Genomic DNA, 11,329 nt, shown 5'->3' on the forward strand with positions numbered 1-11,329 from the left:
AATTAGCTTTTGCACCAGCTTACCAAGATCAACCTCCTCTTTAGCAGATAAAATGCCCTACAGGGCAAGTCTGGAGACTGACTTGACCTAAAACCTTCCACTTGTTGTGCCTGATGTACTTCTTTGTTGTTTTGGCAGAGTGTTTTGGGTCGTCATCTTGCTGCATGATGAGGGATCTTTCAGTCAGTTTGGCTGCTTATTTCTTTACACTGGCAGACAAAATGTTTCCATAGATGTTTGTTTTTGGCAGATTCCAGCCTTACCTTCCTAGGTTATACTGTGAGGAATGATCCATCTTGGAGTTTCTATTTTATGATTTCTACCTTAATGATTAGTAGAAATCATTAAGCTACTCTAACCAATCATCTGTACCTTGATGAAAAGTGTAAGAGCCATACAGGACCTAATAAATCTCGTGTTCATAGGCTAGGCTAAAATGATACACCAAGACTTAGAACATGTAAAATATTTATTGCATCACACATCTCAAGAGGTGAGCATAAAAGAAGGAAATAAATATATGAAAAAATACATTAACATTATTTTACAAGAGTCATGCTCACCGTACATTACTAAGAAAGATAACATGTATTTGGACAGATGTTTTTCACAGTTCTGACCAGATGGCATCATCATTTAGGGTCCATGTCCAATACTGAAGATTAAAGGTCCCAGATGTGAAAGCACTGGTCTGCTCCAGCAGAAAAAATGTGAGAATTAGCAGGGTTTAATGCCACGTGCAGAACTCGATGAGAATGACCTAAAAAAACAACATGACTTTATTTATATTTAAATACTTTTCCTAAATAAAAAGTAGTAAGGTAGTAAAAAAGTTTTTTGTTCATTGTGACTGTGAAACTCTCAACCACAATGTGTTTGTCTTTGATGAGCCACATGCATGTCATGTCAACATCAGTTCAACAAAGGAGTGCTCCACAGAGCGACACAGGAGATCCTTTATGCTAGTGGCCATCAAACTGCACAACTAAGCCCTCCTCTGTACGAAGGATAGGGACTGACAGTGATCACGATTCTTGTCATATGTATGTCTTTTTTCACAGTTTTATCTTAGTTTATCTTTATCTGCTAGGACATGAATGACTCAGCGCAAAATGTCATAGAGACAAACAATATTTGCAACAATGGTTTAACTGTCATAGTGAAGCTTCTCAGTCACACTGATGCTGCTCCTTTAATATTACTCAGCATGCATAACCATTTAGTTGTATGATGCTGTGTAGTGTGTTAAAAATTAATAGATTGTTAATAATATTTCAGTTTTTCTAACCTGTGAGCTGGTAACTTGGCCTGAGGGAGGGAAACTCCCACACACTGACTTGGTGATGAGGAAGGCCGTGACCTGTGACCAAATATCTCTTCTTTTCAGCCCATTGTAGAGAACAGATCTGCATTTAAAGTCACAAGGAGTTATATTTATAATGTTTAAACACAGTGAAAATGCCTCTTATCCACTATACCATACTTTCATTGTTAAGAACCTGGGAGTTTGTGTTGGCAGAAGTCACACAAGTCCCTGTTTGTGTGTTCCAGATTCTGAGCTCTCCATCTTTCCACCCCCCTCCTGTGGCGATCGTCTTTCTCAGCCAAGGGCACCATGCCATTGCCTAAACATGCAAACACAACAAGTGCACAACCATGACAGCATATGAGCTGATTGTTTAAGTGAACAGTTGCTGATTCCAGTATGTTTCAACCACCTTAAGCTATAATCTTAAGCATGAAACCAACAACACCTACAAGCTAGGACTGGTCATCATCAAGTCATACAAGAAGTCGCAAAGTTGACACAAGCACAAGCTTTAATTTCAATTTGTGATGGCAAGTAAACTCACCTTCACAGCACTAGGCTGTTTCATTGTGGTGATTGGCTGATGTGATCTTGTGAGCCCTGCAATATCACTACCCCATACGTGGAGAAGGCCATCTGTGGAGCCGCTAGCCAACCAGTCGTCCCCTGGTGACCACTGGAGGCTGCAGATCCCCTGCTTCTGAACGGCTACACCTACCAGCGGTGTAGGAGCCCGAATGTCAAAGTGGTGGATATTCCCAAGAACAGAGCCACTGTTAGATTGTGAATGCAGAAATATTGCATGTGTATTTGTTTATGTCATAATAACTGCATGAGGGCTAAACTTCATTCTACGTTCATTTAGTATCAACTTTTCAGCCAAAGTCTTTTAGTGTCAGTTTCACTCAAAATTATACTATTTATTGTTTTAATTATTCATTTTGTGTATAATACATGTAGTGTACTGATGTCTCTCATATCACTACCTGCTCAGTAACTGCTGTTTCCAGGAAAGTGCTCTGACCACAGACTGGTGTGATATCAGACACCTCATTTTCTGCTTCTGTTCAACATCCCACAACTAAAGACACAAAGACAGAAACAAAGACGCCACAAATTTTCATAGTGCTGATTCACTAAGCATTACACTTCCTCTTACACATGCCCCCTTACCACAGTTTGTGTGAATCAGTTTCTACCATGTGCTCTGTGTTTTTTCTTCAAGCTTGAAGGCATTTACCTGGATCTCCCCTTGTCTCGTTCCAATGCAGAGAGCTCTGCCGTCTCTGCTCCAGCACAGAGATGAGATGGACTGTTGTTCTGTTTGGGGACTCGGGTCCAAATGTCCCATCAGGCTACGAGTTTCTGAATTCCAAAGATAAACAGAAGAACCCAGAGCTAACGCAATGACACCATTACAACTGCAATCGAGAAGATTGGTGTCTGAAAGGGAAGAAATTAAAAAGAGAGACAGTTTTATTTTGCCAAAAGAGTTAATGAGTCAATAGGGCCATGAAAAACAGATATTAGAAAGTGACTCATTCTTTGAAGCTTATATATACATTATATATTATATATATATAAGAACTGTTGTGTAGTTTAGATAAATGTTTATGTGTCAGTACATTGTGTTCCCTGCTATGTGTTTCAAATGTTGCTCGAACTACACTATGACACCACGGTGGACATGCTGCTATACAATCTTTCACTTTGATGAACGTGTTGCATACAAACACCACCCTGCTGCAACAACTACCCACCTCTAGGCCAAATGTGTTTTAGTCTGTGGTTGATAATAGTCCCCATTAAATAGAATGTAATGTACTGTACCAAGAACATGGAGCAAACACAGACACAAAATAATGAACCTACTACACCACATGTCTCTTACAGTAGTCGTCCAGCAGTGACGGTGCTGCCAACTTCATCACTAACTTCGCCTTTAGATTTAGAGCGGCTTTGTCCAGAACAGCAAATGGCAGATTATGTGTTCTTATATCAGATTCTGCAAAGGAAAAATATTTGATAAAAACATAGTTTCAGAAACTGCAACATCTCAGGTAATGTACTGTGTCGTTGGTTGGGTATTGATGGTGTTGATCTCATTACTCTTCACAAAACAAAAACACTATGTTGTGTCATTAAAATGTAAAAATACATAATAGTAAACATCCACACTTAAGCAAAGTTAAACTGGCCACATTAAGGGTAATTCACCAGCCATTTCACCATGCAGCACCATAAAAAAAAAACAGCCATGTTGTACCTGACTGTTGGGCATTGTCATGTTCTTGACCTGCATCTCTCCACACCCATCCCTGCAAATAGCAAATATATTTTCTTATAATTCAACTTTTACACCTTATAGGATTGATTCAAAAACATTTAATGTTGAAATGTCATCATACATTAACATTGCCAATTGCTGTGCTTAATATTTGTGACAGGTTTACACTTTGTTTGATGTATTTTGTGGCATAGTGACACTAAACCCTTGAATAACGACTAATAAACGAACCTGTTCTGGAGAATTTTCTCTGACTGGTTTTCCCTTGGCAGAGATGGTGCATTGTGTGTTCAGTGGTGTAACACCCCCACAGCAGGACACACCTTCCACCCACGCTGTCCCTGATTACAACAGAAATATTACAGAAAAAAATACATTGACTTGGATCCGTTCTGGAACAAGTCTTCTGTGCCCCTGTGTGGAGAGATTTGAATTTTGATAGTGAGGATAAAGTGGTGCAACTATGGTCCTAAACCAAGAATTCTGTGTATTTTAACCAAAAAAAAGCACAATTTTAATAGCATTATGGGAGATAAAACATTTATTTAAGAGGTAAGGCTAAGATATGTATTCTCTCTGCAACATGGTCTGTAAAGCTGTGATGCAAAGCTGTTGCCTTAGGCGTTGCCCACAGTGCTGTTACGTGTGGTTGAAGCTACACTTGAAGCATATTGCAGGGTGCACAGTGTTGTGTCACATAAACATTAACCTGCACTCTGTGTCTTTACACAGTACAGATGTGATCCACATCACAGAGTCAGATCATCTCCATTCCTCTATGATGTGGCGTGTTGTCACTCCTGTATTATCTTCCATTTAGATTTTATTAATTACATTTAAAGCTCTGCATGGCCTTTCTCCCAGCTATTTATCCCAGCTTTTAAAGCCTTATGAGCCTGCACGTAGCCTGAGATCCTCTGGTAGAAATCTTTTGTATGTCCCTGATGTCAGAATGACTACAATAGGTGACAGAGCCTTTTCAGTTAGAGCCCCTAAACTCTGGAACAGCTTACCCGAGGAAATAAGATCAGCTGACTCAGTAACATCTTTTAAAACTCTCCTTAAAACATACCTCTACCGGCGAGCCTTTTGCGATCTTCTGTAAGCTAAAACAAATCTGTCCTTGGGAAGACTCTCCATTAGATTAAAATGTCTTTACGTTGGAACTGGTCTCCCCAAGGATCGATGTGGTAGTTGTTTGTATTATTGTTTTGTTTGTATAACTGTTTTCTGCATCCCAACCGGTCGAGGCAGGTGGCCGTTTAACTTGAGCCTGGTTCTGCTGGAGGTTTCTTCCCTAGGGGGAGTTTTTCCTCTCCACTGCTTGCTCAAGGTGATCTTGTTGGGCTACATGTGTTTCTTGTCTGTCTTGTGAAGCACTTTGTAACATATGTTTAGAAAAGTGCTCTATAAATAAATGTATTATTATTATTGTTAAAATTGCACCTTCAAGGTTTCTCTGCAGGACTCCTTCTGCTGGTTCAGGATGTCTTGGTGGAGAATCCAGGTCCAGTCTCTGACAGACTGTGTCAAAGTCAAAGCTTGGATCACACTGCCTCCAGGTGGTTAGAGGTGTACTGGCTGCAGGAGCCTCTGTGCCTCCCCTCTGGATGATCCGCCTCCTGAAGCGTTTGTAAGACACGTGATGAGCATCGTTTTGTCTCTGAGAGAAACAAACGATAAACACAATTTTAAAGAATATGTTAGATTTCGTATAAATAATCCCCAATACTGAAAAGTGCAAATCAATGCAAACTTCAAACCACACAACTCCACATGTCAAGTAGCCAATAGCAAGAGCAAGACTTCCTGTTAAAACCTTTAACATGAACAATAAAATCTGACACTAACGTTTTCCCTGTTGAACACATGCATCATATGTAAACAGTATCTCGTTTATTAATATGTGCACCAGAGAAAAGCATCAAATCACCATAAGAAGCAGGAACAAGGCTTTATTTATTTATTTATTTATTTTGCTTTAGAAAAGAAAACTGATTTGAAAGTTATTGTTGCCACTCTGTACTACAAAGCTGTGCTTTATTAAATAATTTTTCGTTTTCTCAGTTATTAAAACGTCATGCTGATAACGGGTAAATAAATATAATTATTGTTGAATTTAAGGTCATGTAAGAATAATAAGCTTTAGTTTGTATTAATGCTGGCTATTCATCTGAAGGGTGATTCATAAACCAAATCTACTTTTCTATTTAACAGAATTAATTTTAAATGGGTGGGGTTTTATTATCAGGGTCGCATATCTAAATATGCCATTAATAAGTATAATGGACCTATGTGTTGATTCATTATTGTGTGCGCCTCAAAAAGTCGGTCTTTTATTTTGAAATAATCGCAATTTCGCTTCCGCTATCGTCACAGGTTAATTTAGCAGCTTTACAGCTCCGATCAGCTGGTCCGCCCCAAGACTTGAGGAAAGTTCACGTCCCCCTCCGACGTTTCGTTCTTCCCCCTCCAAGATGGAGGCTTTAGGGGGCTACCCTTCCAAGTCCTCCAACCCAAAAGCTAAAAGGTGGACGGTGCTGCTGAGCATGACAGTCGGTGTGGGGTGTCTGTTCCTGCTGCAGACGCAGCTGCTGAAGCCCACGAAACCGCAGGATTTTTATTCTTTCGAGGTGAAAGACGCGAAGGGGAGGACGGTCTCTCTGGAGAAGTACCGAGGCAAAGTAAGTCCACATCATCACCAGTTAAATCAGCTGCAGGGGGAATCTGTGCAGACTGGGTGGAAGTTAACATCCTGCGTCTTGAGCTGAGGGAAAGTTTCACTGCTCGGTGTGTGTGTGTGTGTGGTTGTTCTTTAAAGGCCCAACATGATAAAATAAAAAGCTGTTCTCCCCTCTTCAGGCGTCTTTGGTTGTAAACGTGGCGAGTCACAGCGAGCAGACGGAGGCGAACTACAGGTCTCTGCAGGAGCTGCACCGGGAGCTGGGCACCTCTCACTTCAACGTCCTGGCTTTCCCCTGTGGCCAGTTCGGGGACACGGAGACCGGGTTCAGCCGGGACATCGAGCTTTTCGCCAAGTCCACCTACGGTGTTACCTTCCCCTTTTTCAGCAAGATCAAAATCATGGGCTCAGAGGCCGAACCTGCCTTCAAGTTCCTCACAGGTTGGTAGAAAGACGATGAAGCGCATCTCAGGCTGGACAGCATATTTTATAAAATGACACACTTACACAAACACTGGGGGAAATATATCTTAATGTTTAAATAATATGTTTGCATCTATAATAACTGCACGTTTTAGCTTATTAATGGATACAGATAAGTAGCAGGGTGTCAGGAAATCCAGTCTGGACCTCACTTTGACTTAAGATGACAAAGTTGAAGTGAAATGTGCAACAAATCTATTAAAAACTTAAATCTTATATATTTAAATAATGTACTATGATGACTAAACCAGCCAGTTAGACATAAGGGGCCGTTATAAATTGACTTATGATACCTAACCGTGTCATTAATAACTCAAAGTCGATCCTTCTTCAGATTCTGTGCAGAAAACTCCAAAGTGGAACTTCTGGAAGTTTCTGGTGAATCCAGAGGGGAAAGTGATCCGGTACTGGCGAACAGATGAGCCCATGGAGAGCGTTAGACAAGACGTCACGGCGCTGGTGCGAGACATCATCCTAAAGAAACGAGTGGAGCTATGATGGAGCTCACTGATGAATGCTGGACACATTCACTGTGTGATGTTTTCTTCCTGTGCTTCGACGGCCGGGAATGACCAGTGGTGAACTTTGAACTGCGACAGTGATTGTGTTGAGTGATGTTCTGCTCCAGAAACATGCAGGAAGAAAAGATCCACTTGCCCCAATGCGTGTGTGTAATTTGTGAGAGTTTGCCTGCGTGCATGGAAATGATCCTGTGTTAATAATGACAATCACGATGCACATTCCTTTAATGACCACTCCTGCAGCCAAATGATTGTTTGGCCTTAGATTTTACAACTACTCAGTTTGGCTTAGACTTTTTTTTTGTTTCTTATTTCTTTCTTTCTAATATTTACCTGAAAAGTGAAGCCTACAATCTAAGCACCCCTTGACTGATATGAGCTCCACAAAATGTTGACCATCCATCCAGCAATAAAATGATTTCATTATTATTTGTTTAGCCAATGAACTCAGGATGGTTTGTGTTTTTCTGGGGGTTTTTTGCGGCAATTCAGCTACTTAATGAACTGATTGTTAATTTACAATACTTGCAAAGTGGAATCACTTGGTGTTTATATTCTGTTTATGGGATTTTGTTGTTTGACGTATTTTATAACACATTGATTTTGGCGCCTCTGGTGTACGTCACCAGTGACTCCTTCTTTCATCAATTCTGCAACCAGACCTCTCAAACGCAGCCAGCTGTTTTGAGTCGACAGAGCGTCCTCCGGGATGTCTGGTGTGGCTTTAGGTGGACAGTTGGAGGGCAGTAGCAGGTAAGCTGGCATAGGCACAATCAACCAGCTAACAAGACACTGCCTAGCAGCCGCCCACAATAAGATCTGAAAACAGGGGCTCCAATAGAAGGCACCATAAAACTGCTCTGTTTTAGGTCTTTGTGACACCAGGAGCTCAAATGTTGACATGTTGTCCTTTGGGGAATCGGGATGCTTGTATCTCTTCACCCTCCAGCATGTTCTCCAAAGTGCACGTATGTGTGAATGCGTGATGAACAAACGCAGTTAAGTGTAACTGTTAGGGCAGCAGAGCAGTGTGAGCTGGCTAAGGAAACATCAGCTAACATTACACTGCCTCCCAACCAGCCACAATTCAAAGGCCTGCTGTAAATGCAAATGAAAGGATTTGACTATGTTGAACTGATGTTTATCATGGTGTTAAATGTCGAGTTTAAAGATTTCTCCCTGCCCAGCTTTATTCTACAGGTTTTTTGTTTTTTTATTTTGCAGGTGAATGAAGTGGAGTGTGTGTCAGTGTCAGCAGGGATTATATGAGGTCAGTTGGTTGCAGCAGTGAGGAGTGTAGCTGACAGCTGTCAATCAGATAGTAGCACAACCAGCAGCAGTACACTGCCACACTGTCACCACCAGCTCGGCTCCTGGAGCGCAGAAACCTAACTAGCATTTTAACCTTAACGTTAGTTTTGTCTTTTATCTTTTTAATTTTATCATTCTTACCTTGAAGGATCTCCTCTTTCTTACATAGTCGCTCAACATTCCCCTCATATTGCTCATGTTGTCCTGGTCAAGGAAATAGCAAATAACAGATTCATTATGATCATTAAAAGCATCCTTCTCCCACATTAAACAACTTAAAAAAAAAACAACTAAATATTCAGCAAGTTGAGGGTTATTTTAATTCATGATGAATGCCTCTTCTTTTAAGTTTAAGAGTTTCTGTGTTTTAGTGGATGGTTGAAGTAAGAGGAACAGCCCTGTGTTTAGAATTTGAAGTGGTTGCCTGGTAGCAGCAGCAACAGGCCATCAGTGATAGCAGATAAATATATAAAGATAATAAAACTTCATCTACCTGTCAGGTTGTTTTTATGTTATTCTAATAAATGCTCACCAGTTCAATTGAATCTCCAGACGTGCGTTTCAGACGCATCTCCACCTGCCGTCAGTCCATGTCCTTCCCTCTCAGTCCGTGTGAGGAGGCTGATCCTGCCAATGCCTGGTGCACCTGTCGTCTCCTCTCCTGGACGCACTGCGTGTTTAATACTCACCCTGAGCGGACAGCGGAGCGGGAAGTACCGTCCTCTGCGCTGCTATTGGAGGATTGTACTTTTTTTTTTTTTTTTTTTGTGCATGTAGGCTTGTTCAGGGATTCCCTCCGCGTCCCGGTTTCCAGTGGAAACAAACAGTTAAAAAAAGCGCTTTTAATTGGTCACTTAAGCTCAAAACACTGTTGTCTAGCTTTTTTAAAATTAAATTATTATATAAGCATGATTCACAGATAATGGGGTTTATGTAGCACCTTTCAATCACAGGCTCTTTAAAGCAAAGCAGCGTGTTGAAACATTTTAATAATAAAAATAATAATAATGATGATGATGTAGCTTTTGAAACTGTTGGTTTTATTTGAACTGAATTAAATGTTAGTGTGCAAATCATTCTATTTTATGTAACTTTATTTTAGTTGTGAAGTTCAGTTTCCTGTTGTGTATCTGTGACTATAATAAAATCCACTCTTATGATTTCCTAACGTCTCTCCTCCTGGAACAATGAGCGCGTCTTGTTTTGGTTTTTTGCGCGTGCAGCTCTCGTATCCGCGGGACACTCCTCCTCGACGACGAGGAGCTCTCGCGCTAAGTGGGCTGAACGGCGCGAGCTGTGCACGTTCTCGCCACCTGCCACCTCCATCTGCGCTCGCACCTCGGGGCACGAGCCTGAAAACTGCGCGACAGGTGCGCGCTCCCGGAGCCGCGGAGCGCGACGCAGGTGTCCCGCAAAATGATGTGACTTATATTTAATGCTTGTATAATAATCCTACATCAAACGTTAAAACAACATCTAACCTTGCTGTAAAATGTAAACTGCTTGTTGCATCACTTGAATAAAACTAGTATCTCTGTATGAACCACATTGGCTCAGATGATTTGCTCAGCATCCCTGCACAGTTGTCTTTTTTTTTTTAAGGCTCCTTCCCGCCGGACTCTGTTTTGCAGTCTCCCTGCAGGTTTGGCTTTAGTCACCTTAGAAACTCATTGTGTCTGTATTTCCCTTCCCCTCCCCGCATTGTCCCCCTCCGTTTGGCGGCAGCTAAACCGGTCAAAATGTGTCACCAGCAGCTTGAACAAAGCTTCGCCCTCTCAGCAGAGCTGCTGCTCAACGACCAACGAATTGGTTGGTAGTAAAAAATGAGTTTAGAGGAGCTGAGGATCGACAGCAAGAGTCCTGTTTATTATAACTCTAAACTGTGTTAGGCTTGCAATGAGTCCAGGAACCCTGGCTGCTCTTGAAGGTTAAGCAATATAAATATATATATACATATATATATATATATATATATATATATATATATATATATATATATATATATATATATATATATATATATATATATATATATATATATATATAAATAAAAGAAATCACACTGAAGGCCTCAAACTCTACCACCTTATGTAACATTATTAATTATCCATGGATCCCAGTTGCAAATGAGCCTTTTGCCTAACTCTGGCACATTGACAGTAATGTTTCTTTAAGTGTGATGTCCTTGTCAAATAAAGTGGAGTAAAACAATGTAAATGTACCCTTCTGGCACTTCTACATTGAAAGATTACATCGCATTTTGACATTAAAAATCTTATATTATCTAATAGTGCACACTGACTTTGACCTCAGGATCATTTTATGAATTCAGTTGAAAAGTGAAAAGTTCACATTAGCTGTTTTTTTTTAACACAATGTAACTTTTCCTTGTCCTGTAGCTTCCAGTGAGTGATCAGGCCAGAGTTAATCAAAACTTCATCTCACAGCTCTTCTTAAATGTATTTATGTCGTTCAATCAATTGTTCAAGGCAGCTACAATACTGTAAATTGCCACCCATCAGTGTGCTACAAGGTTTTCTCTCCCCACTCTGAAGTAAACAGGTCCAGGTTTCATTGAACTCCAACAAGTGTCCGATGCTGTTGACCCATCAGCCTCATGCAAACCTACTTTTTTCAACAGGAAGGTTCAAAGATCACAGATACCCAAAGATGGTCAAATCTTAAGGTTGGTTATTTTTCTCTTCTCTTTTATATTTTCAATTTTTTATACCCTT

At 40.6% G+C, this 11,329-nt stretch overlaps 2 protein-coding genes across 2 annotated transcripts; one reads left to right on the forward strand and one right to left on the reverse strand.

Moving 5' to 3' along the window:
• Positions 1–574: 574 nt before the first annotated feature.
• On the reverse strand, positions 575–8,793 carry LOC113150560 (cell division cycle protein 20 homolog B). The gene is made up of 11 exons (XM_026343117.1): positions 8,736–8,793; positions 5,043–5,259; positions 3,828–3,937; positions 3,576–3,627; positions 3,201–3,314; positions 2,550–2,752; positions 2,296–2,390; positions 1,854–2,082; positions 1,500–1,625; positions 1,289–1,406; positions 575–760 (listed from the first exon to the last, which is right to left on the reverse strand). The coding sequence occupies exons 1-11, from the start codon at positions 8,790–8,792 to the stop codon at positions 663–665; spliced, it is 1,419 nt and encodes a 472-aa protein (XP_026198902.1). The 5' UTR covers position 8,793; the 3' UTR covers positions 575–662.
• On the forward strand, positions 6,023–7,729 carry gpx8 (glutathione peroxidase 8 (putative)). Its single transcript, XM_026343155.1, has 3 exons — positions 6,023–6,280; positions 6,459–6,720; positions 7,097–7,729. Exons 1-3 carry the CDS (start codon positions 6,074–6,076, stop codon positions 7,258–7,260), a joined length of 633 nt encoding a protein of 210 aa, XP_026198940.1. The 5' UTR covers positions 6,023–6,073; the 3' UTR covers positions 7,261–7,729.
• Positions 8,794–11,329: the final 2,536 nt, after the last annotated feature.

This window comes from Anabas testudineus, chromosome 9, assembly GCF_900324465.2.
Source record: "Anabas testudineus chromosome 9, fAnaTes1.2, whole genome shotgun sequence".
NCBI classification, from domain to species: Eukaryota; Metazoa; Chordata; class Actinopteri; order Anabantiformes; family Anabantidae; genus Anabas; species Anabas testudineus.

What these genes read in the sequence shown, in the direction of transcription:
- LOC113150560 (XM_026343117.1), bottom strand. Translation starts at nt 8,792, where the DNA reads ATGAGCAATATGAGGGGAATGTTGAGCGACTATGTAAGAAAGAGGAGA. An exon ending in CCTGCAGAGAAACCTTGAAG is followed by an intron (nt 3,938 to 5,042) that starts GTGCAATTTTAA and finishes TGTTGTAATCAG; the next exon opens with GGACAGCGTGGGTGGAAGGT. An exon ending in AACAGCCTAGTGCTGTGAAG is followed by an intron (nt 1,626 to 1,853) that starts GTGAGTTTACTT and finishes TTGCATGTTTAG; the next exon opens with GCAATGGCATGGTGCCCTTG.
- gpx8 (XM_026343155.1), top strand. Translation starts at nt 6,074, where the DNA reads ATGGAGGCTTTAGGGGGCTACCCTTCCAAGTCCTCCAACCCAAAAGCT. An exon ending in TGGAGAAGTACCGAGGCAAA is followed by an intron (nt 6,281 to 6,458) that starts GTAAGTCCACAT and finishes TCCCCTCTTCAG; the next exon opens with GCGTCTTTGGTTGTAAACGT. An exon ending in TGCCTTCAAGTTCCTCACAG is followed by an intron (nt 6,721 to 7,096) that starts GTTGGTAGAAAG and finishes ATCCTTCTTCAG; the next exon opens with ATTCTGTGCAGAAAACTCCA.